Here is a 26,395-nt window from a genome sequence, read left to right as displayed (position 1 = left end):
TTGAGTTGTTTGAGAGAGAGTGGAAGGGCAAGAGAGAGACATTGATTTGTTCTACTTGTTTATGCATTCATTGGGTGATTCTTGTATGTGTCTTGACCAGGGATTGAACCCCCAACCTTGGTATATGGGATGATACCCTAAACAACTCAGCTACCCAGCTAAGGCCTCATTATATAATTGACGCTGCTTATCCTCTTTATTCTCCTTCTTTTTCTTTTTCTTTGGTATATTTTATCCTTCTTTTTCTTTGGTAACCACCATACTGTCTATGAATTTGTTTTGTTTGTGTGTAACTTTCTGCTTTATATCCCACATATGAGTGAAATTATATGATTCTTGTTCTTTTCCATCTGACTTATTTTGGTTAACATGATACTCTTTCACACATTTTGTTGCAAACAGCAGCATTTTATCCGTTTGTATGACTGAGTAGTAATTGTTCCAGTAGTTGTTCAATAGCATATTGTTTAATGTCCACATATTTGTGGTTTTTCCAGGTTTTTTCTTGTAGCTAACTTGCAACTCCTTATTGTTTTGGTTGAATATGCTTGGTATTATTTCAGTCTTAAATGTTTTGAGACTAGTTTTGTCTTCCAAGTGCACTTGAGAACAATGTATATTCTGTCATCTTGGGATAGAAAGCTCTATAAATATCGACTATGTCTATTTGGTCTAATGTGTCACTAAATCCAATACTTTCTTACTGGTTTTCTATGTCAATTATTCATTGCTGTCAGTGGGGTATTTACGTCCCCTAATATAATTGTTTTGTTGTTGTTGTTTCACATACAAGAATCACCCAATGAATGCATAAACAAGTAGAACAAATCAATGTCTCTCTCTTGCCCTTCCACTCTCTCTTGCTTTCTATCCCTCTCCCTTCCTTTAGGTCTATTAATAATGGCTATATATATATATTTTTAAAATATATATATTTTATTGATTTTTAACAGAGAGGAAGGGAGAGGGATCGATGAGAAACATCGATGAGAGAGAAACATCGATGAGAGAGAAACATTGATCAACTGCCTCTTGCACACCCCCTCCCGGGGATGTGCCCGCAACCAATGTACATGCCCTTGACCGGAATCGAACCTGGGACCTTTCAGTCCGCAGGCCGACGCTCTATCCATTGAGCCAAACTGGTTTCAGTGGCTTTATATATTTTGATGCTCACAAGTTGGGGGCATATATATTATTAAGTGCTATGTATTCTTGATGAATTGGCCCCTTTATGTCCATTTTTGTCTCTTAAAATCTGTTTTTTCTGATATAAGTATGGCTACACCAACTTTTCTCTAGATTCCATTTGTTTATAATATTGTCTTCCACTCCTTTGCTTTGAGTCAGTTTGTTTTTATAATTGAGATGAATCTCTTGAAAGCAACATATAGGTGGGTGATATTTTGTAACCCATCCTGCTAATCTTTGCCTTTTGATGGTTAGTTCGTTCCATTTGTATTAAGACTTACATCTATTTTACCTTTAGTTTTCAGGTTGCTCTGTGTTTCCACTGTTTATTTTTCCTTTCTTTTCTCTCTGCTATTTTAGTTTGGTGGTTCCTCTGATTTTCCCTCTATTTCCTCCATCTTTATTCTACATGCTCAGTTCTGGATTTTTATTTTGTAGTGACCATTAGATTTATATAAAAGGAGATTCATGCATATAATAATCTTGTTTCTTCTAACTGTGTCTTATCTTTATTCACCTGTGTAACTTCATTACCTTTTCCACTCCCTTTTTGTTTTTGTTGTCACAATTTATACCCTTTTATGCTTAATTCCAAAAAGTTAGTCTTTTAAAATATATTTTTTAATTTTTTAATTACAGTTGACATTTATTATTTTATAGTTACAGTTGGAGAGCATAGAAGGTTAGACATATATCTTATGAAGTGATCCCCCTGATAACTCTAGTAGTAGCCACCTGAATCATACATAGGTATTAAAATACTATTGACTATATTCTCTATTCTGTACTTTCCATCTTTATGAAAATTTGTAACTATCACTTTCTATTTAATCCCTTCCCTCTTTTTACCCAGCTTCTTAATCCCACTCCTATCTAACAACCTTAGTTTGTTCTCTATGTTTATGAGATTGTTTCTATTTTTTGTTGTTTTATCTTCACCTAAGTATATTTTCCCATTCATTTTTAGAGAGAGTGGAAGGGATGGGGAGAGGCAGAGAGAAACATTAATGTGAGAGAGACACATCAGTTTGTTGCCTCCTGCACACGAGGCCGATGCTCTATCCACTGAGCTAGGGATGTTTTTAAAAAATACATATTTTTATTGATTTCAGAGAAGAAGGAAGAGGAGAGATAGAAAGATCAATGATGAGAGAGAATCATTAATTGACTGTCTCCTTCATGTCCCCCACTAGGTATTAAACCCTCAACTCGAGCATGTGCCCTTACCAGGAATAGAACTGTGACTTTCTGATTTATAGGTCTATTAGAGGCCCAGTGCACGAATTTTGTGCACTGGGGGGGTGGGGCGGGGGTTGTCTCTCAGCCCAGCCTGCACACCCTGCAGTCTGGGACCCCTTGGGGGATGTCCGACTACCTGTGGGATGGGGCCTAAATCAGAAGCCAGACATACCTCTCACAATCCGGGACTGCTGGCTCCCAACTGCTTTCCTGTCTCCCTGCCTGATTACCCCTAACTGCTTCTGGCTGCCAGCCTGATCATCCCCTAACCACTCCCCTACCAGCCCAATTAACACCTAACTGCCCCCCTGCCAGCCTAATTGCCCCTAACTGCCCTCCCCTGCTGCCTGGTTGCCCACAACTGCCCTTCCCTTCCAGCCTGAAAGCCAGCCTGATTACACCTATCTGACCTCCCCTGCTGGCCTGGTTCCCCCCCAACTGCCCTCCCTCCCCTGCTGGCCCAGTTGCCCCCAACTGCCTTTCCCTGCTGACCCAGTTACCCCTAACTGCCCTCCCCTACCAGCCTGGTCGCCCCCAACTGCCCTTCCCTGCTGGCCTGGTGGCCCCTAACTGCCCTCCCCAGCTGACCTGATTGCCCATAATTGCCCGGCCATCTTGTGACTACCTGGGGACGGCCATCTTGTGCAAAGGTTGTGGTGGTCAATTTACATATTACCTTTTTATTATATAGGATACTCAACCACTGACCCACACCAGCCAGGCAATATTTGCCATTTTATTATTATTTTTTATTTATTTTATTTTATTATTTTATTTTTTTCTCATTTTTAAAAAAATTAAATGTGTACATACCTTACCAATCCCCACCCCACCCCCACTCCCATACATGCCCTCCCTCCCCAGAGTTTTTGTCCATTGGTTATGCTTATATGCATGCATACAAGTCCTTCGGTTGATCTCTTATCTCTTATCTCCCTCCCCTACCTGCTGTAATTTGACAGTCTGTTTCTTTTACTGTCTCTGTATCTATCTTTTTGTTCATCAGTTTATAATGTTCCTTATTATCCATAAATGAGTGAGATCATGTGGTGTTTTTCTTTCATTGACTGGCTTATTTCACTGAGCATAATGTTCTCCAATTCCATCCAGGTTGCTGCAAATGATAAGAATTCCTTCTTTTTTATGGCAGCATAGTATTGTGTAGACATACCATAGTTTTTTGATCCAATCATCTGCTGATGGGCACCTAGGCTGTTTCCAAATCCTAGCTATTGTAAATTATGCTTCTATGAACATAGGGGCGCATATATCCTTTTTGATTGGTATTTCTAGTTTCTTAGGATATATTGCTAGGAGTGGGATTACTGGGTCAAATGGGAGTTCCATTTTCAGTTTTTTGAGGAAACTCCATACTGTTATCCACAGTGGTTGCACCAGTGTGCATTCCCACCAGCAGTGCATGAGGGTTCCTTTTTCTCCACAACCTCGAATATTTGTCATTTTAATTATGACTTGTCTTGTGCGGTCCTCTTTGGGTTCATCTTGTTTGGGACTCTGTTTCATGGGCGTTTTTTTTTTTTGTTTTTTTTTTACCAGATTAGGGAAGTTTTCAGTCATTATTTCTTCTTCAAATGGGTTCTCAATTCCTTGCTATCACTCTTCTTCTGGTACCCCTATGATGTCAATCTTGTTATGCTTGATGTTGTTCCAGATGTTTCTTAACCTGTCCTCATTTTTAAAAATTGTTTTTTCTTTTTGCTGTTGTGATTTTTTCCCCCATTACCTTGTCATTCAGATCATTGAACTGATCATCTGCTTAATCTAATCTGCTGTTTATTCCAGATAATGTATTTATTTCAGTTATATTCCTCACTTTTTCTTTTGACTGGTTCTTTTTATTTTATTTTATTTTTTTAAGTTTATTGATTTTAGAGAGAGAAGTAGGGAGAGGGAGAAGGAGAGAGAGATAGAAACTTTGATGAGAGGGAAACATCAACGTCAATTGGCTGCTGGGGAGCAAGCCTGCAACCTAGGCATGTACCCTGACTGGTAATTAAACTTGCAACCTCTTGTTGCATGGATTGATATTCATCACTGAGCAACACTTGCTGGGCATTGACTAGTTCCTCTTAGGGTTTTTGTCTTTTTGTGTAAGTTCTTACTGAGATAATCTATTTTTCCCCTAAGTTCACTGAACATTTTTATAACCAGTGTTTTGAACTATCTAGTAGATTGCTTGCCTCCATTTTATTATTTTTTTCTGGAATTTTCTTTTGTTCTTTCATTTGGGACATGTTTCTTTGTTTCCTCTTTTTACTTGCCTTCTTGTGTTTGTTTCTTTATATAAGGTAGATCTTCTACATCTTTCGGACTTCGCAGGGTGGCATTATTACATAGTAGGTATCCTGTGGGACCCAGTGTTAGAGACTCCTTTGAGGACTGTCCATGACTATAGAGGATGAGCGCTTATGTAGGTGCTGATCTTACAGAGGGAGATTAGCTGATGCCTGCTGATTTCACCTTTTAGGTGTGCCTTTTGTTGAGCTAATTGGATGGTGCTCTTGTTTTGTCTGAATCCAGCCAGTGGGTGTGTTGGCTCTGGGGCCTCTTGGGTGGAGCTCTGGTGGAGGACCATCTGAGCCACTGCCTGTGCCTGGCTACTGGCCACCTGATAGGAGCTACAAAGTGAGTGGCAGTTGGTAGCTGCCTCTACTGGCCTTGGAGGCACCTGGGAAAGGTTTTGCTGAAAATGTAGGCAAACTGCCACTAGTGTTGGTCTTGGGGCAATTTAGCAAGAGGTACAGGTCATGCTGAGGCCATCCTCTTTTTTTGAGGATTGTGGACTTTTGAGAGATTTTTGGAAAGTCCACATGTAGCATGGGTTGAGGCTGGCTCCTGTGAGGAACTGCTATTAAAAGAGATTCAGGCTTGTGTGTGAGTTGGGTGGAGTGGAGGTCTCAAGGAGTCAGCAGGATGGAGGAGTGGTGTTAGACTGTTTCATGGAGATTCAGATTTGGTATTGAACTGCACCAGCTGTATAGGGAGAAGAGGGTTCAACAAAGCAACAATGTCCACTGGGTGGGAGGAGGGCTCAACAATGAAACAATGGCCCTTGCCAGCACTTCTCTCCTTCTAGGCCTCACCCAAAAGTCAGACAATTTAGTTCATCCCCCTATGTCCCCAGACATTTGAGCTCCTGTCCTTTCTCTGGACTTAGTGCAAGTGTTTGTGAACAAGTAAGTGTGTGTGTAAAAATTTTTTGAGGAACGCCTGAATCTCCAGCAGTCTTCTTCCTTCTTCAGCCACAATCTATGTCAGTTTTTACAGCCAGATATGTGGTGATTCCTTCTTATCAGCTCTGGTGCTCTGGGCTTGACTGCCTAGTGTGAGGCTGGGACTACTTGCTCCTTAGGGGGGAGTTCTACAGCCAAGATTTCCTCCCCAGTTTTTATTTTATTTTTTTAATAAATGAGGCACTTTATTAACCCAGCATTTGTTCTAATACTTCTTGTTGGCAGCTGCTACCTGCCCTGGGATTCTGTCCAGATCTGTGTCCCTGACGTGTCAATTTGCAGCCCCCGTCCTGATCCATTTTCACGTCTTTTACAGTAACTCTGGGCATCAATCATGTGGCCTCTGTGCTGCCAGCCAGGGGGAAAAGCCTTCCCAATTCTTGACTGCCACATATGAGTATGGAACCAGTCCATTTGTTGTGTCCTCCCCTCCCACCAGTTTTGATGTGGGTTCTTCTTTATATCCTTAGTTATAGTAGTTCTTTTTATCTATTTTTCAGATGCTTCTCAGGGATGGTTGTTTATTATAATTTTGTTTTTGCTATGTGGTCATGGAAGGAGGCAAGTACAATATTTACCTATCCCACCAATTAAATTTTTTTTAAAAAAATATGTTTTTATTGATTTCAGAAGAGGAAGGGGGGAATAGAAACATCAATGATGAGAGAGAATCTTTGATAGCCTGCCTCCTGCACGCCCCCTACTGGAGATCAAACCTACAACCTGGGCATATGCTGTATTGGGGAATCAAACCATGACCTCCTGGTTAATGGGTTGACCCACCACAAACCACTGAGCCATACCAACAGGTCCACCAGTTCTTTTTAAATACTTTCCTCCCTTAACCTGTATGTTATAAAGAATTTCATATCCTCTTCTGAAATAGAGTTGCAAATTCTTGCTTCTGTCTCTTTGTTTATCTTAAGTTGTGTATTCTTTTTTTTCTTTTTAAGTAGAAGAGCTCCTTTCAGCATTTCTTGTAATGCAGGTCTTGTGCAGATAAATTTCCTCAGCTTCTGTATGTTTGGAAAAGCCTTTATTTCTCCTTAGGATAAATTTTCTGAATATCCTTGGTCTCTCAATAATTTGAATATTTGATTCCCCTCTTTAATTCCTTTTAGGGTTTCTGCTGAAAAATCTGATGATAATCTAATGGGGTTGTCTTTGTTTAAAATATGTTTTTATTGATTTTTAGAGAGAGGGGGAGAGAGAGGGCAAAAGAGAAACATAAATGACCAAGGACATCATCAATTGGCTGCCTTATGCACCTCCTCCCCCACTGGGCATCAAGCTCAAAACCTGTCCATGTGCCCTGATCAGGATTTGAACCAGGACCTCTTGGTTCCTGAACTGATGCTCAACCGCTGAGCCACACTGGCCAGGCAAATAGGTTTTTCTTTATAGGTTACTATCTTCTTTATCCTGGCTGCCTTGAAGATTCTTTATCATTAATTTTTGACATCTTTAATATCCTGTGCCTTGGAGAAGGCTTTTTTTGGATTGAGATAATTAGGTATTCTGTTAGTTTCTCAAATTTGAAGTTCCAGCTTTTTCCAGTTTGGGAATTTCTCATAGATTATTTGGTTGAATTGGCTCTCTGTTTCATTCTCCTTCTCATACACTTTATTGTTATATTGCTCTTTCTAATGGAGTCAGAAGTTCTCAGGAAGTTATTTCATTTTCTTAAACCTATCAGTTCTCTCCTTTCACCTGAATAATTTCTAGATTTCTATCTTTAAGATCACCAAATCTGTCTTCCATCTGTCTGTTTCCTAAGCTCTCTGATCCTTCATCTCACTTACTGAGTTTTTTAGCTCCAGAATTTCTGTTTCGTTCTTTTTTATAGTTTCAGTCTCTTTTGCAACATACTTGTTTTGCTTGTTGACAATCAATTAGCATATTCCTTCTTTATTAAGTAAGATGCTTCAATGATTTTTCTGTTCATATGTTACCACACACACACACACACACACACACACACACACACACACAGAGGCTCACTTATTTTCACATAATTACTTTCAACACCCTGAGTCAGTAATTTTCAACCTTTTTAATCTCATGCCCACATAAATTAATTACTGAAATTCTGTGGTATTCCAACATTTTTTTTTGCTGATCTGACAATAGAAATAGGTATAATTTTGATTCATTCACACCAGATGAATATTGTTGTGTTGGCTATTGTCATTTTTTCATTTGACAATCTAAGGGAAAAGAGGTCAGTGTCCCTGGCTAAATAGTCAGGTATTTCATGTTTTAAAAATTCTGCTTTATACCAGTGTGCACACGGTTGAAAATCCCTGCTATAAGGCATAAAACCTATATGCATAATTCACAAAAATCCTAGTGGGGGTCAATGATTTATTTTCCTTATTGCAATAAGAATAAAATTTCATATTAATGCATATAAGTATGATTTTCTAGTACTTGAACTAATAAAATGAATTATAAGTATTTAACTTTGTGTTTTCATTCTCTTATATTTACATTGAAGATTTTGGTGCCACTGGTTTTGCTACAACAAATGCTTTTGGAGTTGACAAGGCGTGGTCAAGAACCTTTGGGTACATTGCTACAGTTTGGTGTGACATATCTGGAAGACTATGCAGCAGAATACATCATCCAGCAAGGTGGCTGGGTATGAGCTCTACTTATTTTTTTTTTTTAAATCATTATTATTAAAAGTATTACATATGTCCCCTTTTCCCCTCATTTACCCCTTCTAGCATGCCCCCACCTCCCGCCCCAGACCTTCACCACCCTATTGTCTGTGTACATGAGTTATGCATATATGCATATAAGTTCTTTGGTTGATTACTTCCCACCTACCCACCCTCCCCTGCTTTCCCTCTGAGATTCCATAGTCTATTCCATGCTTCCATGTCTCTGGATCCACTCAGTTCATCAGTTTATTTTGTTGATTAGACTCCACATATGAGGGAGTTACGTGATACTTGTCTTTCTCTGATTGGCTTATTTCACTAAACACAATACTCTCCAGGTACCTCCATGCTGTCTCAAAGGGTAAGAGTTCTTTTTTTGAAAATTTAAAAACATACATTTTTTATTTCTTTTTACATAGAGGAAGGGAGAGGGATAGAGAGTTAGAAACATAGATGAGGGAGAAACATAGATCAGCTTCCTCCTACACATCTCTCACTGGGGATGTGCCTGCAACCAAGGTACATGCCCTTGACTGGAATCGAACCTGGGACCTTTCAGCTCTATCCACTGAGCCAAACCAGTTAGGGCAAGATCCTTCTTTTTTACTGATGCATAATATTCCATGGTATAAAGGTACCACAGCTTTTTTATCCACTCATCTACTGATGATCTCATGGACTGTTTCCAGATCTTAGCTATTGTAAATTGTGTTGCTATGAACAGAGGGGTGCATATATTCCTTCTGATTGGTATTTCAGGTTTCTTAGGATATATTTCCAGAAGTGGGATCACTGGGTCAAATGGCAGTTCCACATTTAATTTTTGAGGAAACTCCATATTGTTTTCCATAATGGCTGCAACAGTCAGCATTCCCACCAGCAGTGTTTACTAGGGTTCCCTTTTCTCTACTTTGTTGCCAGCACTTGTTGATTTGTTGATGATAGCCTTTCTGACAACTGTGAGGTGATACCTTGTCATTTTAATTTGCATCCCTCTGATGATCAGTGACTGAGCATTTTGTCATGTTTCTTGGCCATCTGTGTGTCCACTTTGGAGAAGTCTCTATTTAGGTCCTTTGCCCATGTTTTAATTGGATTGTCTTTCTTTTGTTAAGTTGTATGAGTTCCTTATATATTTTGGATATTAACCCTTTACTAGATGTGACATTGCCAAATATGTTCTCCCATACAGTGGGCTCCCTTTTCATTTTGTTGATGGTTTCTTTTGCTTTGCAGAAGCTTTTTATTTTGATGTAGTCCTATTTATTTTCTTCTTTTTTTGTCTTTCCCTAGGAGATGTATCTGTAAACATATTGCTACAAAAGATGTCTGATTTATTTTCTTCTTTTTTTGTCTTTCCCTAGGAGATGTATCTGTAAACATATTGCTACAAAAGATGTCTGAGCTTTTGCTGCCTGTGGTTTCTTCTAGGACAGTGGTCGGCAAACTATTAGTCAACAGAGCCAAATATCAACAGTACAATGATTGAAATTTCTTTTGAGAGTCAAATTTTTTAAACTTAAACTTCTTCTAACGCCACTTTTTCAAAATAGACTTGTCCAGGTCATAGTATTTTGTGGAAGAACCACACTCAAGGGGCCAAAGAGCTGCATGTGGCTAGTGAGCCGCAGTTTGCTGACTATGGTTCTAGAATATTTACGGTTTTACAACTTACATGTAAATCTTTTATCCATTTTGAATTTATTCTTGTGTATGCTATAAGTTGGTGATCTAGTTTCATTTTTTCACATGTATCTGTTCAATTTTCCAAATTTCATTTATTGAAGAGACTGTCTTAATTCCATTTTATTTTCTTGCCTACTTTGTCAAATTTTAATAGAGCGTAAAGTCTTGGTTCAATTTCTAAGGTATCTGTTCTATTCCATTTACCTATATGCCTGTTTTTGTGCCAATGCCAAGCCGTTTTGATTGCAGTGGCTTTGTAGTATAACTTGATATCTGGTATTGTGATTCCTCAAATTATGTTCTTCTTTCTCAAGATTGCTGCAACTATTCGGGTCTTTCTGGTTCCATATAAATTTTTGGAGTATTTGTTCTAGATCTGTGAAATATGCTATTATCATTTTAATAGGGATTGCATTGAATCGGTAGATTGATTTGGGTCGTATGGATATTTTAATGATATTAATCCTATTAATCTATATGAACACTGTATTTCCCCTCCCCACTTATTTACATCTTGCTCTATCTCTTTTTTCAATGTCCTATAGTTTTCCCAGTATACGTTTTTTACTACCTTGGTTAAGTTTATTCCTAAGTATCTTAATATTTTTGTTGAAATGATAAGTGGAATTGTTTATTTTGTTTCTCTTTCTGAGAATTCATTATTGATGTATAAAAAAGCCATCAATTTTGGGGTGTTGATTTTGTATTCTGCTACATTGTCAAATTAATTTAAGTCTAGTAGTTTTTTGGTGGAGTCTCTAGAGTTTTCTATGTATAATATTATGTCTTCTGTGAATAATGAGAGTTTTACTTCCTCATTTCCAATTTGGATGCCTTTAATTTCTTCTTGTCTGATCGCTGTGGCCAAGCCTTCCAGTACTATGTTGAATAACAGTGGTGAAAGCATACATACCTGTCTTGTTCTTGGTTATAGAGGAAATGGTCTTAGTTTTTGTCCATTGAGTATGTTTGTTGTAGTTTTGTCACATATGGCCTTTATTATGTTGAGATATGCCCCCTCTATTCTCACTTTGCTGAGAGATTTTATAATTTGTGCAGGGGTTGGGGGTGTCCCTCAACCCAGCCTACACTCTCCTATCTGGGACATCCCTTTCACAATCTGGGACTGCTCACTCCTAACCACTTTGCTGAGAGATTTTATAAAAAACTAGAGGCCTGGTGCATGAAACTTGTGCAGGGGGTGGAGGGTGTCCCTCAATCCAGCCTGCGCTCTCCCATCTGGGATATCCCTTTCACAATCTGGGACTGCTCACTCCTAACCGCTTACCTGTCTTCCTGCCTGCCTGATTACCCCTAACCATTTCTGCCTGCCAGCCTGATCGCCCCCTAACTGCTCCCCTGCTGGCCTGATTGAACCTAATAGTCTAATCGCTCCCAATTGCCCTCCCCTGCCAGCCTGGTCACCCCCAGCTGTCTTCTCCTGCAGGCCTTATTGCCCCATCAGCCCTCCCTGCAGGTCTGGTTTCCCACAACTGCCTTCCCCTGCAGGCCTGATCTTGCCCCCAACTGTGCTTTCCTGCTGGCCATCTTTGGCAGCCATCTTATGTTGATGTAAGAATGGCCATCTTGTGATGACATCATGTGATGCCACCTAGGCTTTTATTATATAGGATGGATATTAGATTTTGATGAATGCTTCTTCTGCATCAATTGATATGATTGTGTGATCTTTGCGTTTCAGTTTGTAAGTGATATATCACATTTATTGATTTGATGATATTGTACCAGCCTAGCATCCCTGAAATAAATCCCACTTGGGCATGTTGTGTGATCTTTTTAATATATTGCTTGATCTGATCTATTAGTATTTTTTGAGGATTTTAGCATCTATGATCTTTATAGATATTGGCCAATAATTCTTACTTGGCAGCGTCTTTATCTGGTTTTGGAATTAGGATAATGCTGGCCTCATGAAAAGAGCTTGGATGTGTTCCTTCCTCTTGGATTTTTTTGGAATAGTTTGAGTATATAAGTATTAGTTCTTCTTTGAATGTTTGATAAAACTGCCCTGTCAAACTGTCCAGTCCCAGGTTTTTGTTTGCTGGAAGTTTTTTATTACTGCCAGCAAAACTCGAGAGCAGGCTTCTCTCAGTGGTGTGTGCAGCCACTGCCGTGGGACACTGAGACACAGGGGCCTCTTAGGGCGAGGCTGATGGAAAACCAAAGCTGTCTTATCTACCCTGAGGCTCTGCCCAATCCAATTCTGAGCACAGAAGCTCTCCCAGCATAGACACAGCTGATCCTCACAGCCAACTGGCCTGGAGGTCAACACTCCCAGTGATACTAACAACAATCTAGGCTTAACTACAACAAGATGGCACACACAGCCCACAAAGGGGCACACCAAGAGTGTCCACCTCAGATAACTGGGGAGGCTGAATCATTAGACCCTGCTAGGACACCTACCATGTTTCCCCGAAAATAAAACATCCTCCGAAAATAAAACCTACTTACAGGTTTCCTTCTGAGTGAAATATAAGGCATCCCCCCAAAAAGAAGGCCCCCCAGGCTCTGTCTCAGAATGAAAATTAATTTACCGTAAACTGGTTGCTAGGGCCGCCCCGACTGGCGTCTAGCAACCAGTGACATTATGTGGAGTCCTGACATCACTGCTGTGTGGAGGCGGAGCGGAGGTCAGAGTGAGCAGTGAGCGTGGGGCGGGAGAGAGGAGGAGACTTTCTCAGATGCGTGTAGAAGAATAGGAGGATTAGAGCGGACGGGACGCAGCGAAGGTGGTGAGTGCTGGTCTGTCTCTGGTGCCACTACCTGATGCTCGTGGCCGCCCTCATGATGACTGAAGGTTCTCAGTCAGTGGCAGACCCTGCTCCAGTCCAGATCCAGGCCCCAGCAAGCCCAGTGACAGTCCCCAGGCAGACCCCAGGGGGTAAATGTCTGATAAAGGGTTAGGGGGGATGTCTGGTGAAGGTGTTCAGTGGCACAAGGGTGTGGGGAGGGGGATCACTTAAAATTACACAGGAGGATCAAAAGGGGTTACTAAAATGGTAATCCCCCCTCTGATTCTCCTGTGCCATTTTGATTCCCCCCTCTGATCCCCCCTGTGTCATTTTAAGTGATCCCCCTCCCCCCCACCTTGATACCCCAATTCCCATTTTTTACCCCTAGAAATGAGCGCAAAAAGAAAAAGCTACTCTGTGGAGTACAAGAAAGGAATCATGGAAGACTCTTGGGGCCAAAATCTTACTGCTTTCTGCAAAGAGAAGATGTTGAGTATCCGATTGGTCAAAAAATGGCGAGCAGAGTATGGTAACCTCATTGAACAAGTGGACAAGGGAAATGCTAAAAAGCGCAAGTGTGGATCAGGTCGGCAACCATTATTTTCCGAGCTGGAAGACCTGATCTGTGAATGGGTTATTGACAGGAGAGCTGAGGCTTTGGTTGTGAATAGGGCTCAGATTCCAGAATTTGCCCTTGCAATGGCACCACAGTTTGACATAGCTCCCAAAGACTTCAAAGCATCACAACACTGGCTGGATAATTTCCTTCAGCGAAGTGAACTGTCTTTAAGAAGATCTTACAGCCGAATCTGGTTTGGCTCAGTGGTAGAGCGTCGGTCTGCGGACTCAAAGGTCCCAGGTTCAATTCTGATCAAGGGCATACTGGGTTGCGGGCACATCCCCGGTAGTGGGTGTGCAGGAGGCAGCTGGTCGATGTTTCTCTCTCATCGATATTTCTAGCTCTCTATCTCTCTCCCTTCCTCTCTGTAAAAAATCAATAAAATATATTAAAAAAAAAAAAAGATCTTCAACCTTGTTTAGGTTGGAAGATACTCAAGTTATTAAGCGAGCACTTGCATTCAAATCCTTTATTGATGATGCTGACTTCTTTAAATACAATCTTTCCAACATGATTGCTGTGGATGAAACTGCAGTGTTTATGGGCCAATCATCTCAAACAACAATTGAACAGCGGGGTGCCTCCTTAGTGTACATTCCCTCCACTGTTTACAAAAGTGCATGTGTTTCCTGTATTTTGGCAATTCATCTGGATGGCACTAAAATCCCACCTTTAATCATTTCTAAGGGCAAGAAGGAAAAGATTGAACGTGCTTTGGGCGTTTTTATTCTTGAAACTGAAAAAGCCTGGGCCGCACAAGCAGTTATAAGGAAGTGGGTCGATTTAATGCTGCTGCTTGTTATGCGAGGGAGCCAAAGAGGTCTGCTAGTCTGTGATGCAGCCAGCACTCACTGTGCTAAAGACATGAAGACATTTCTTCACGGAAGAAAAATAGATCAGATAATGATTCCCACAGGAATGACAGCCTATCTCCAGACTCTTGATATTGCAATAAACAAGCCATTCAAAGACAATTTGCGCATGGAAATTAATGACTATATTGAAAATAGAATGGAGAGAAATCAGCGTGGAAACTTTGTGAAACCTAAACTGCAAGAAGTTGTGACTTTGGTGAAGAATTCATGGGAGAAAATCACTGACAGTTGCATTGCAAATACACTGTGAGCAGGCTACCTTGACAAGAAGTACTCATTTAAAGACAGTGCTATTGCTAAACATGAGAGATTTGGTCCACTGATTCTGAAAGAAATGGAGTCACAAGAAATTCACCAGGAAATTCAGGAATTGAATTGTTATGATGATGTTCCAGAAGATGATGACATGATTGTCATTGAATAAATGAGTAAATTCTTGATATTGTAGGATTCACAGTTTGGTTTGTGTTGACAACTACCCTACTACCATACCATATACAGGTAATAAATTTCCTTTATTTTCATTTAACAATAAATGTGTACTGTATTCTTCTTCATGGAAAAATAAGACATCCCCTGAAAATAAGACCTAGCGTATCTTTAGGAGCAAAAATTAATATAAGACACTGTCTTATTTTCGGGGAAGCAGGGTAGCCAATTCAGGTTTTCTGATTCTTCCTGATTCAGTTTTGGGAGATTGTATTTTGCTAGGAATTTTCTCATTTCATCCACATTGTCCAACTTGTTAACATATAATTGTTCATAGTATTTTCTTATAAACCTTTGTATTTCTGTATTGTCAGTATTTTATTGCTTTCATTTCTGATTTTACTTATTTGGGTCCTCTCACTTTGTTTCCTTTTGAGTCTGGCTAACGGCTCATAGATATTGTTTATCCTTTCAAAAACCAGCTCTTGGTTTCATTTAATGTGTGTGTGTGTGTGTGTGTGTGTGTGTGTGTGTGTGTGTGTGTTTTAGTCTTCATGTAATTTACTTCTGCTTTAATCTTCATTATTTCTTTTCTACTTACTCTGGGCTTTTCTTGTTGTTCTCTTATTAGTTCTTTAAGTTGTAGGATTAAAAGGTTTATTATTAATTTTTTGTGTGTTTTGAGGTAAGCCTGTAGTGGTATGAATTTCCTCTCAGAACTGCTATAACTGTGTCCCATAAATTTGGGGTTGTTATGTCTTCATTTTTATTTGTTTCCAGAAAGGTTTTTATTTCTTTCTTGGTCTCATTGGTAATCCATTCATCCTATATAATAAGGAGGTAATATTGCAAAGTGACCATCACTCCAACACACAAGATGGCCGCCTCCATGTGGTCAAAGATGGCTGCCCCCATGTGGACACAAGATGGGGAGGGCAGTTGTGGGCGATTAGGTCAGCAGGGGAGGGCAGTTGGGAGGAACCAGATCTGAAAGGGAGGGCAGTTAGGGGTGACCGGGCTGGCAGAGGAGGTCACTTGGGGGGAACCAGGCCTGCAGGGGAGGGCAGTTGTGGGGGGAAGGCCTGCAAGGGAGGGAAGTTGGGGGGAACCAGGCCTGAAAGGGAGGGCAGTTAGGGGCAGTTGTGCTGGCAGGGGAACAGTTAGGTGTCAATCAGGTTGACGAGGGGTAAACATTCATTTATTTTTAGATTCAATTGTTGATAGGTATGTATTTGTTACATCTTATTGTTCATATTCTTTACCTTTTTCTTTTAACTCTTCTTCCTCTTCTTAAAGAACAACCTTCAGCATTTCATGTAATACTGGTTTTGTGGTGGTGAACTCTTTTAGTGTTTTCTTGTCTGTGAAGCTGTTTATCTGATCCTCAATCCTAAATGATAGTTTTGCTGGGTACTGTAACCTTGCTTATATGTCCTTGTTATATTCATCACTTTGAATATTTCTTGCCACACCCTTCTGGCCTGCATAATTTCTGTTGAGAAATCTGACAGTCCTATGGGAATTCCCTTGTAGATAACTAACTGCTTTTAATATTCTTTCTTTGTCTTTAGCCGTGGCATTGTATTTATGATGGGTTTTGGTGTGATTCTCTTATTTGGGATTCTCTACGTTTCTTGGACTTGTAACTCTATTTCATGAGGTGCCAAAGGCTAAAGCAAACAGCAAGTTAGCATAAGAAAGAGACATATGAAGACCAATAGAATTTGATATCACAAGCTGTGATTTCGATGGCTCAAGGTGATTTTCTGACCTGATAATCTTTACATTATTTACCAAACTTTACCTTTGATCTGCCTATATGTATTTCTAAAGAGAAAATGTGAATTCAAAGCAAATAAAAGCAGACTAAGCCAGGACTCAGTATTCCTATTCACAAAAGAGTTTCCACTGCCCCCCTCCCCATGTCTTCCAAATTCACATTTTTGTATAGTGTATTTAACATGTCGGCCCTCCTTCAAGTCATCCTGAACCTGCCACACAAGTCGTGGCAACCAGGTAGGGGAAGTTTTCTGTCATTATTTCTTCAAATAGATTTTCAATATCTTGCTCTCTCTGTTCCTTCTGACACCTCCATAATGCTAAAAATAGTATTCTTAAAGTTACCCCAAAGGCTCCTTACACTAGCTTCATATTTTTGGATTATTATTTCTTTTTTCTCTTCTGGTTGGGAGTTTTTGTGCTTACTCATATTTCAAATCGTTGATTTGATTTTCAGAATCCTCTTCTCTATTATTGAATTGCTGTCTATTATTCTTTATTGTAGTCAGTGTATGCTTAATTTCTAAATGGTCCTTTTCCATATATGTATGTGTGTGTGTACACACACACACACACACATTTGGCATTCTCACTAAGATTCTTGAAAGTCTTACTAAGTCCATTAGCGGTTTCTAGAAGGTTTTTGAATAACTTTATAACAGTCGATTTGAACCCTATATGCCATAGTTTGCTTTTTTCCATTTCTTTTATTTGTGACATGTTTCTTTGTCTCCGCATTTTGGTTGCTTCCCTGTGTTTGTTTCTATGTGTTGGGTAAAGCTACTATGTCTCCTTGAGTTGGTAGAGTGGCCTTGTGTAGAAGGTATTCTATAATTTCCAGTTGCTCAGCCTCCCTAGTCACCTTAGCTGGGAGCTTTAGGTTCATCCCTTTGTGGACTGTGAGCACTGTTTTGTTTTAGTTGAGACTTGATTCTTGTTGGTGTCACTGGGAGGAATTGACTTCCAGGCCAATTGGCTGTGAAGATCAGCTGCGACTACATTGGGAGAGGTGCTATGAAGGAGACACCCCATGGAGCAGGAGGCACTCACTGAATCTGCCCCTTGAGTGTATCACTTGTGGATGTGTAGAGTTGTAATCCTTTATGGTCTAACACTGACCACTGGGTATACTGGCTTTTGAATGTCCAGGGAGCTGCCAAGTCAGTCACTGACGGGCCACCCTGTAGGAACTACAGAGAGAACTGCAGATTCCTCCTCTTTGCATTGGGTTTGGAAGTTCCCAAATGAGGCCCAAATATGAATCAAGCCAGGCTGGTCCTGGGTCTTGGGCTTTTTATTAATAGGTTTGGGGCTCCTTGACCTAGCTGCAATTTGTTTTGAGAGATTTTATTCTTCTGAGCAGGGACAGTCCATTCAAATGCAAAAGCCTGTGCACCCAGCTTGAGTTTGATTGTAAATTGGAAGAGGCCATGTATTAGGGAATCATAAGGGAGGAGCAAACAGAAATGGCTGCCAGTCAGCCCTTCGATCAAGGAGGTACCAACACAGGAACAATGATCCCTGCGAGCACCTTTGTCTGGGAGAATGCAGCCTCAGTTCCTTCCTGGATGTCAGACAATCCCATTCCTCCTCGTATTTGTCTGTGTTCCCTCATGCCTTATCCTAGTGCTGGAACTCAGAGGGAGGAAGCAGGACCTTGTAAGTTCAATTCATGGTGCTGGTCTTTTAAGAGGCACAGCTGGGTCTCCAGCAGCCTCTGTGTCACTGAGCCCCAGTCCACACTAATTTTTATAGCTCACAGTTCCTATTGTCCATAGGGACTTCTTTTCTCAGTTCTGGGACCCTAGGTTGAGGATCTGGGACCCCTTTCTCCTCTGGGTGGCCTCTGCAGACACGATCTCCCTCCCAGTTAAAAAAGTGACACAGCCTAAGTGCCCATCAGCAGATGAGTAGATTAAAAAACTGTGTTTTTTTAATGGAATACTATGCTGCTATAAAAACGAAAGAACTTTTTACCATTTGCAACAGCATGGATGGATCTGAATAGCATTATTCTAAGTGAAATAAGCCAATCAGAGGAAGATAAATATCACATGACCTCACTTATTTATGGAACATAATGGATGATATAAACTTATGAACAAAAATAGACCCAGAGATAGAGAAACACCAAACATACTGTCAAACCTCAAAGGGAAGGCAGGGGAAGGTAAGAGGAGGTATAAGAGATCTATCAAAGGACATGTATGCATGCATATTAGCATAACAAATGGACGTGGATACTGGGGGTTGGGAGTGGCTGGAGAGGGGTATGTAATACTTCAAACAATAAAAAACAACAACAACAACAAAAAACACAAAAATGGTACATGTGGGACTAGCTCGTTTTGCAGCTCCTACCAGTCTTAGTGCACTTCTTCTCTAGTTGTAGGAGTGCCATTCATCCAGCTTTCCAGTGGTTCTGGATGATGTTTTTTCTGTATTTGAGTTGTAATTTTGATGTGGTTGTGGGAGGTGGTGAGTACAGGCATTTACCTATGCCTCCATCTTCCTATCCTTATTACAATCTTCTTTAACTTGTTTTATGTCCAACATATAGTTTGTTTTTGTGAATGACTTTTGTGTACTTGAGAAGAATGTATATTCTGCAGTGTTGGGGTGAAATTAAATCCATCTGATCCAGTGTGTTCTTTAGAGTCATGGTTTTCTTGTTAATTTTTTTATCTGGAAGATCTATCCAGTGAAGTCAGTGGGGTGTTAAAGTCCCCTACTATGACCGTATTGTTGTCAAACTCTTCCCTAAAGCCCTTAAAGGTTTTTTGTTGTTGTTGTTGTTGTTGTTGTTTTTTGTTTTGTTTTGTTTTTTTATACATTTTATATATTTAAGTGCTCCTATATTGGGTGCATATATGTTTACCAGGTTATATCCTCTTGTTGGATTGGTCCCTTTAGTATTACATAGTGACCTTTGTTGTCTCTTGTGATGGAGTTCATTTTGAAGTCTATTTTGTCAGATATGAGTATTGCTACTCCATTTCCCCCCCCCCCCATTTGTTTTACCACCCCACTTTTATCTTTTGTTCTGAGGTGAGTCTCTTGTAGACATCATATAGTTGGGACATATTTTTGTATCCATTCAGCTACTCTGTCTTTTGATTGGAGCATTTAATGTATTGAAGGTGAGTAGGTTCTTCTTTATTGCCATTTTAATTCTGTATGCCTAGGTTTCTCTCTATTTCTTCTTTTCATTTCAGCAGTGCTTTTAGCATTTCTTATAATGCTGCCTTGGTGGTAATGTACTCCTTAAGCCTTTTTTTTTGTATGTGTGAGAAGCTCTTTATTTGATTGTCTACTTCAAATGAAAGCCTTGCTAGATATAATAATCTTGGTTTCAAATCCTTGCTTTCCATTACCTTAAGTACTTACTGACATTACCTTCTGGCCTGTAGAGTTTCTGATGAGAAATCAATTGATAGCATTATGGGAGCTCTTTTGTAGGTAACAAATTGCTTTTCTCTTTCTGTCTTTAAGATTCTATCTTTGTCTTTAATTTTTGGCATTTTAATTATGATGTGTTTGGGTCTGGGCCTGCTTGGTGTTCTCTGTGCCTCTTAGACTTGTGTGACTTTTTCCTTACCAGGTTAGGGAAGTTTTCTGATATTATTTCTTTAAACACATTCTTTATCCATTTCTCCCTTCCTGCCTCTTCTAACATACCTGCCATTGGAATATTTACCTTTCATGTTGTCCCACCGCTCCCTTAAGCTATCCTTTTGTTTTTTAATTGTTTTTTTTTAATTTTTGGTTTTTTGATTGAATGATTTTCTTTCTACCCTGTCCTCTAATTCTTTGATTCAATCCTCAACTTCCTCTAATCTGCTGTGTTCTTTATTAGGAGCTGTACTTCCCCCCAAAATTGTTTCTTTATTTAAAAAAATGAAGGATAGATTTAATCTCTTTAACATTATTTTTTTACCTTTACATTATTTAATACTGACCACCAGAAAGACTATCCCACATGTTAAGTTATACTACTAATATATTCTTTTATTTTTATTATTGAGTGAGAGAGGGGTAAAAGCAGTCCTGGGGAAAGAATGGTGTGGGGAAAGGTGCAGTGTGGCTCCTCTCTACTACTAATATTTTACATATAGTAAATTGTGATGTGGTATTTATTTACTTATTTATTTTTTTATTATTTATTTATTTTTTTTTAATTCTCGCCTGAGGATATTTTTCCATTTGTTTTTAGAGAGAGTACATGAAAGGAGGAGAGAAAGACAGAAACATGGATTTGTGAGAGAATATCTATTGGTTGCCTCTTGAATGCACTCTGACAAGGACTGTGGATCAAGCCTGCAACCAATGTAAGTGCCCTTGACTGAAATTGAGCCTAGTACTCTTCAGTCTATAGGTTGACACTCTATCTGCTGAGCCAAACCAGCTAGGGCTATTTATTTGATTTTGATACTCACCTGAGGTTAATTTTTCATTGATTCTACAGAGAGGGAAAGAGAGGGGGAAGAGAGTGTGAGAGAGAACCATTGATTGGTTGCCTTCCACACATACCCAGAGAGTGGGATTGAACCTACAACCTAGGTATGTGGTCCTCCTTGGAATCAAACCTATGACCCTTCGGTACACAGACAATGCTTCAACCAACATATCCACTCCATCCAGGGTGCTATGTTGTGTTTTTAAGTAGTTCTTTATATAGTTCTAATTATGAAACATTTCATACTAACAAAAAGTTTATAAATGATTAAGAAATGAGGATTAATAAAATTAATATATATGTATCTACTATTCAATTTCTTGAAAAGTTCAGAGCCAACACTTTTAATTTCCTCTTATGTCACTCCTAGATTTCTATGATTCTACATGCTTAACAATAGAAACTCCTACGTTTTTGAAGTTATATTTCCAACACACACATATATGTATAATAGATATCCCTAGAAAATATATTATTGTTCTTATTTTTTAAATTTTTATTGTTCAGAGTATACAGATGTCTCCTTCCTTCGCCCTTTGTCCCTTCAACCCAGTTACCACCCTGCTCCAGGCATTCACCATCTTACTTTGTGTCCCTAGATATAAGATCTTTTGTTAATCTTTTCCTGTCCCATCTCTGCCTTCCTTCTGAGATTTGTCAGTCTATTTTATGCTTCCATGCCCCTCGTTCAATTTTATTTATTATTTTATTTTCTTCATTGCATTTCTTATTCATTTATTTTGTTTTTTTAGGTTCATTTGTTGATAGATGTGTATTTATTGTCACTTTGTTGTTCATAATTTTTATCTTTACCTTTTTCTTAATGCCCTTCTTCATTTTATATAATGCTGGTTTGGCGGTGATGAACTCCTTCAGCTTTTCCTTATCTACAAAGCTCTTTGTCTGACCTTCAATTCTGAATGATAGCTTTGCTGGGTAGAGTAATCTTGGTTGTAGATTCTTGCTATTCATCACTTTGAATATTTCTTGCCATTTCCTTCCGGCCTGCATAGTTTCTGTTGAGAAATCAGTTGTTATGGGTACTCCCTTGTAGGTAACTAATTGTTTTTCTCTTGCTTCTTTCAAGATTCTCTTTGTCTTTTGCCCTTGGCATTTCAATTATGATGTGTCTTGGTGTGTTCCTCTTTGGATTTCTTTTTTGGGGTTTTGTGCACTTCTTGGACTTGTAAGTCTATGTCTTTCACAAGGTGGGGGAAATTTTCAGTCATCAGTTTTTCAAATATGTTTTCTTTCTCTGTCTGTTTTTCTGGCACCCCCATAATTCTGATGTTGGTACACTTGAAGTTGTCCCAGAGGCTCCTTACAGTATCTTCATATTTTTGGATACATTTTTCTTTTTGTTCTTCAGACTGGGTGTGTTTTGCTCCTTATATTCCAGATTGTTGGGTTTTTTTTTGTATTGTTTAAAATATTGCATATGTCTTTGTTTTTTCCCATCGACCCTCTCCCCCACCCCCCACCCCTGCCACTCTCACCTCTGAGGGCAAGCTCCCATTGCCCCAGTGTCTGTGTTCATTGGTTATGCTAATGTGTATGCATACAAGTCCTTTGGTTGCTCTCTAACCTCCCCTCCCCTGCCCTTTGTCTCTGGATCTATTTTTTCTACATCAGTTCATGTTAATCATTATATCCCACATATAAGTGAGATCATATGATATTTATCTTTCTCCAACTGGCTTATTTTGCTCAGCATAATGCTCTCCAATTCCATCCATGCTGTTGCAAATGGTAAAATTCCTCTTTTTATATCCGTGTACTATTCTATTGTATAGATACACCACAGTCTTTTAATCCACTCACCTGCTGATGGGCACTTAGGTTGCTGCTTCCAAATCTTAGCTATTGTAAATTGTGCTGCTATGAACATAGGGGTGCATATATTCTTTCTGATTGGTGTTTCTGGTTTCTTGGAATATAGTCCTAGAAGTGGGATTACTGGTTCAAAATGGAGTTCCATTTTTAACTTTTTGAGGAAACTCCATACTGTTCTCCACAGTGGCTACATCAGTCTGCATTCCCACCAGCAGTGCACGAGGATTCCTTTTCCTCCACATCCTCACTAGCATGTCTCGTTTATTGATTTGTTGATGATAGCCATTCTGACAGGTGTGAGATGGTACCTCATTTGTCATTTTGATTTGCATCTCTTGGATGATTAGTGACTTTGAGCATGTTTTCATATCTCCCTTGCCCTTCTGTATGTCTCTTTAGAAAAGTGTCTATTTAGGTCCTTTGCCCATTTAAAAAAATATATATATATTATTGATTTTTTTTTTTTTTTTACAGAGAGGAAGAGAGAGGGATAGAGAGTTAGAAACATCGATGAGAGAGAATCATCAATCAGCTGCCTCTTGCACACCTTCTACTGGGGAGGTGCCCGCAACCAAGGTACATGCCCTTGATGGAACTGAACCTGGGACCTTTCAGTCCGCAAGCTGACACTCTATCCACTGAGCCAAACCGGTTTTGGCCCTTTGCCCATTTTTTGATTGGATTGTTTATCTTCCTTTTGTTAATTTGTTTGAGTTCTCTAAATTTTTGAAATTACACCCTTATCTGAAATAGCATTAGCAAATATCTTCTCCCATGCAATGGGCTCTATTGTTGTTTTGTTGATAGTTTCTTTTGCTGTGCAGAAGCTTTTTATTTTGATGGTAGTCCCATTTGTTTATTTTCTCTTAAGTTTCCATTACCCTAGGAGCTGTATCGGTAAAAATATTGCTATGACATATGTTTGATATTTTGCTGCCTATGGAGTCTTCTAAGATTTTTATGGTTTTCCATGTTATATTTAAGTCCTTTATCCATTTTTAGGTTTTTTTTTTTTTGTGTGTGTATGGTGTAAGTTGGTCAGAACTGGAGCTCAGCACAGTACAGTGCTTTTATCTCCTTCCTGCTAGGGCAATCTAGCAGCAGAGTCAACAGTCTGTCCTCTGCGCGCAATGTGCGCACCTCCTGGACTGCCTTTCGCCGCTCCGCCTCACAGCCTAGATTCCCTCTGTATGAGCCTGGGTCCCCAGGGTCTCGCCTAGAACTGGGGTTCAGTGCAGCGGAACTAGGGTTCAGCACAGTCCGGAGCTTTTATCTCCTTCCCGCTAGGGAACACCAGCCAGGCACTCAGCTGCCCCTCCTCTCCGGCTCTGTTTTCTCTTCACGCGCACACCGTGTCTCCATACCTTAGGCTTTTACAGCTCCTCTGATTTTCCTTCTGGTTTTCTCTTTCCTTCTAGTTGTAGAATTTCCAGCCAGTGAACATGCCTGTAGTCCTGGATAATGTCCATTTTGTATTTTAGTTGTATTTTATTTAAATTGTTGTGTGAGGCTGCAGTTAGGCATTTACCTATGCCACCATCTTGGGTTTTCTCCGGCAGGTCACTATCTCTATTTTAATTCTCACTTGATGATATATTCTTTTTTTCTTTTTTTTTTATGAGAAGGAGAGAAATATTGGTTGTCTCATTATATGCCCTGATGGGATCAGCCCTGCAATCCAGGTATGTGCCCTGACCACAAATCAAACCCGCAACTCTTTGGTGCACAGTTGTTGTTGTTTTTGTTTAGCCTTACCTGAGGATATTTTTCCATTGATTTTTTAAAAAATATATATTTTATTGATTTTGTACAGAGAGGAAGGGAGAGAAATAGAGAGTTAGAAACATCGATGAGAGAGAGTCATCGATCAGCTGCCTCTTGCACACCCCCTACTGGGGATATGCCTGCAACCAAGGTACATGCCCTTGACCGGAATCAAACCCAGGACCCTCCAGTCCCCAAGCCGACACTCTATCCATTGAGCCAAACCGGTCTCGGCTTTCCATTGATTTTTAGAGAGAGTGGAAGGAACAGGGTGAACCTAGGAGAGGGAAACATTGATGTGAGAGAGACACATTGATTGTTTGCCTCCTGCACATGCTCCTTCCAGGGCTGGGGATCTAGCCTCAAGCAAGTTATGTGCCCTTAATGGAAATCTGACCTGAGACCCTTCAGTTCCCAGGCTGACCTCTATCACAAAGCCAAACTGTTTAGGGCTCTTTGGTGCAGTTTTATGCTCCAGCCACCTGAGCCACTGGTCAGGGTTCTGCTTACCGTGTCTTTGTTGCAGTTCTCACTGAGTTCCTTGAACATTTTTATGACTGGTGTTTGGAACTCTGTATCTGGTAGAATATTTACCTCCATTTAAAAAAAAATATTTTAGTCTTGCCTGCATTTTGTTTAGTTCTTTTCTTAGAGTTTCATTTTGTTGTTTATTGGGATATATTTCTTTCTTTCCTCATTTTATCTGCCCCTCTCCCCCCATGTTTGTTTCTATGTATTATGTCAGTGGTCGGCAAACTGCGGCTCATGAGCCACATGCAGCGCTTTGGTCCCTTCCACAAAATACCATGTATGGGCGCACATGTACAGTGCGATTGAAACTTCATGGCCCATGCGCAGAAGTCGGTTTTCGGCTCTCAAAAGAAATTTCAATATACTGTTGATATTTGGCTCTGTTGACTAAGTTTTCTGACCACTTGTATTAGGTAGATCTATGTCTCCTAATCTTGGCAGGGTGGCCTTATGTAGTAGGTGTCCTGTGGGTCCCAGTGGTGCAGATTCCCTGATCTCCAGAGCCTGGTCTTCAGAGGTGTCCCTTGTTTGAGTTATGTCTGCTCTCCTGTTGTAGTTAGTCGTTAATTACTGTTACCATGTGAGTGGATTGTGCTGACCCTCGGGCTTGCTGATATGAGGATTAGCTACAACCACAGTGTATTACCTGCTATGTAGGGGCTAACCCCATGAAGTACTATTTGGCCCAGTAAGCAATGGTACTTGCTAAGACCTCCCTTTGGGTGTGACACTTGCAGAACTAATTGAGTGGTGCACTGTTGTGATTTGGAGCTTACCAATGGATGTGTTGATTATGGGGCCTCTTGGGAGTCAGCAGCTGATTTCAACCTCGTGCTACCTGGTAGGTGCTACAAAGCAATCCGCATTTGGTAGCTGCCTGTGCTAGACCTGGGGACACATGGGAGAGGCCACACTGGGAACTGAGACCATCTACCACCAGTACCAGGCCTGGGACCATTTAGCAAAAAGGTGCCCTGAGGCATGCTATCACCTGCTAGTTGGCTACAAGGCTCAGAAAGTTAAAGGTGGGCTCTGGGGATACATGAATTGGATGAGACAAGTTGTCAGGGAGTCTGGTGTTCACCAGGCTAATGCAGATTACTGGTATTCACCAGGCTAATTTGTGCAGGGGAGCTCTTATGGCAGGAAAAATGGCACTTACCCACCAGCCATGTGGGTGGAGCATTTAACACAGAACAATGAGACCTGTCCTTCCTGTGAAGCCACACAAATCAGTTTCCTCCTTGTTTGTCTCTGGCATTCCTGGAACTGCTGTCCCTCCACTGGAGTCCAGGGTGTGTGCATGTAATGAAATTT

The 26,395-nt window shown here is 40.2% G+C and overlaps 1 protein-coding gene across 16 annotated transcripts in view; it reads left to right on the top strand.

Annotated features, from left to right (window-relative positions):
- BCL2L13 (BCL2 like 13) overlaps positions 1-26,395 on the top strand; it is a 226,624-nt gene that overhangs the window by 97,460 nt on the left and 102,769 nt on the right. For 14 of the 16 annotated variants that reach the window (XR_014794601.1, XR_014794602.1, XR_014794603.1 and 11 more), the window contains one exon: positions 8,182-8,325. The exons of 1 other annotated variant lie outside the window; for it this stretch is intronic. Coding sequence is in view for 12 of the 15 variants with exons in the window: in XM_084878598.1 (XP_084734724.1) it covers positions 8,182-8,325 (144 nt within the window). In the remaining 3 variants the exon portion in view is untranslated. Of the gene's footprint in view, positions 1-8,181; positions 8,326-9,714; positions 11,846-26,395 lie in introns of those variants that run through there. One more of the 16 variants, XM_084878591.1, reaches the window with a different exon arrangement.

The sequence above is a fragment of the Pipistrellus hanaki genome (genome assembly GCF_964339955.1).
Source record: "Pipistrellus hanaki genome assembly, chromosome: 3".
Classification (NCBI taxonomy): Eukaryota; Metazoa; Chordata; class Mammalia; order Chiroptera; family Vespertilionidae; genus Pipistrellus; species Pipistrellus hanaki.
Note: the sequence above shows the minus strand (reverse complement) of the source record. Positions and strands in the feature narration are given on the sequence as shown.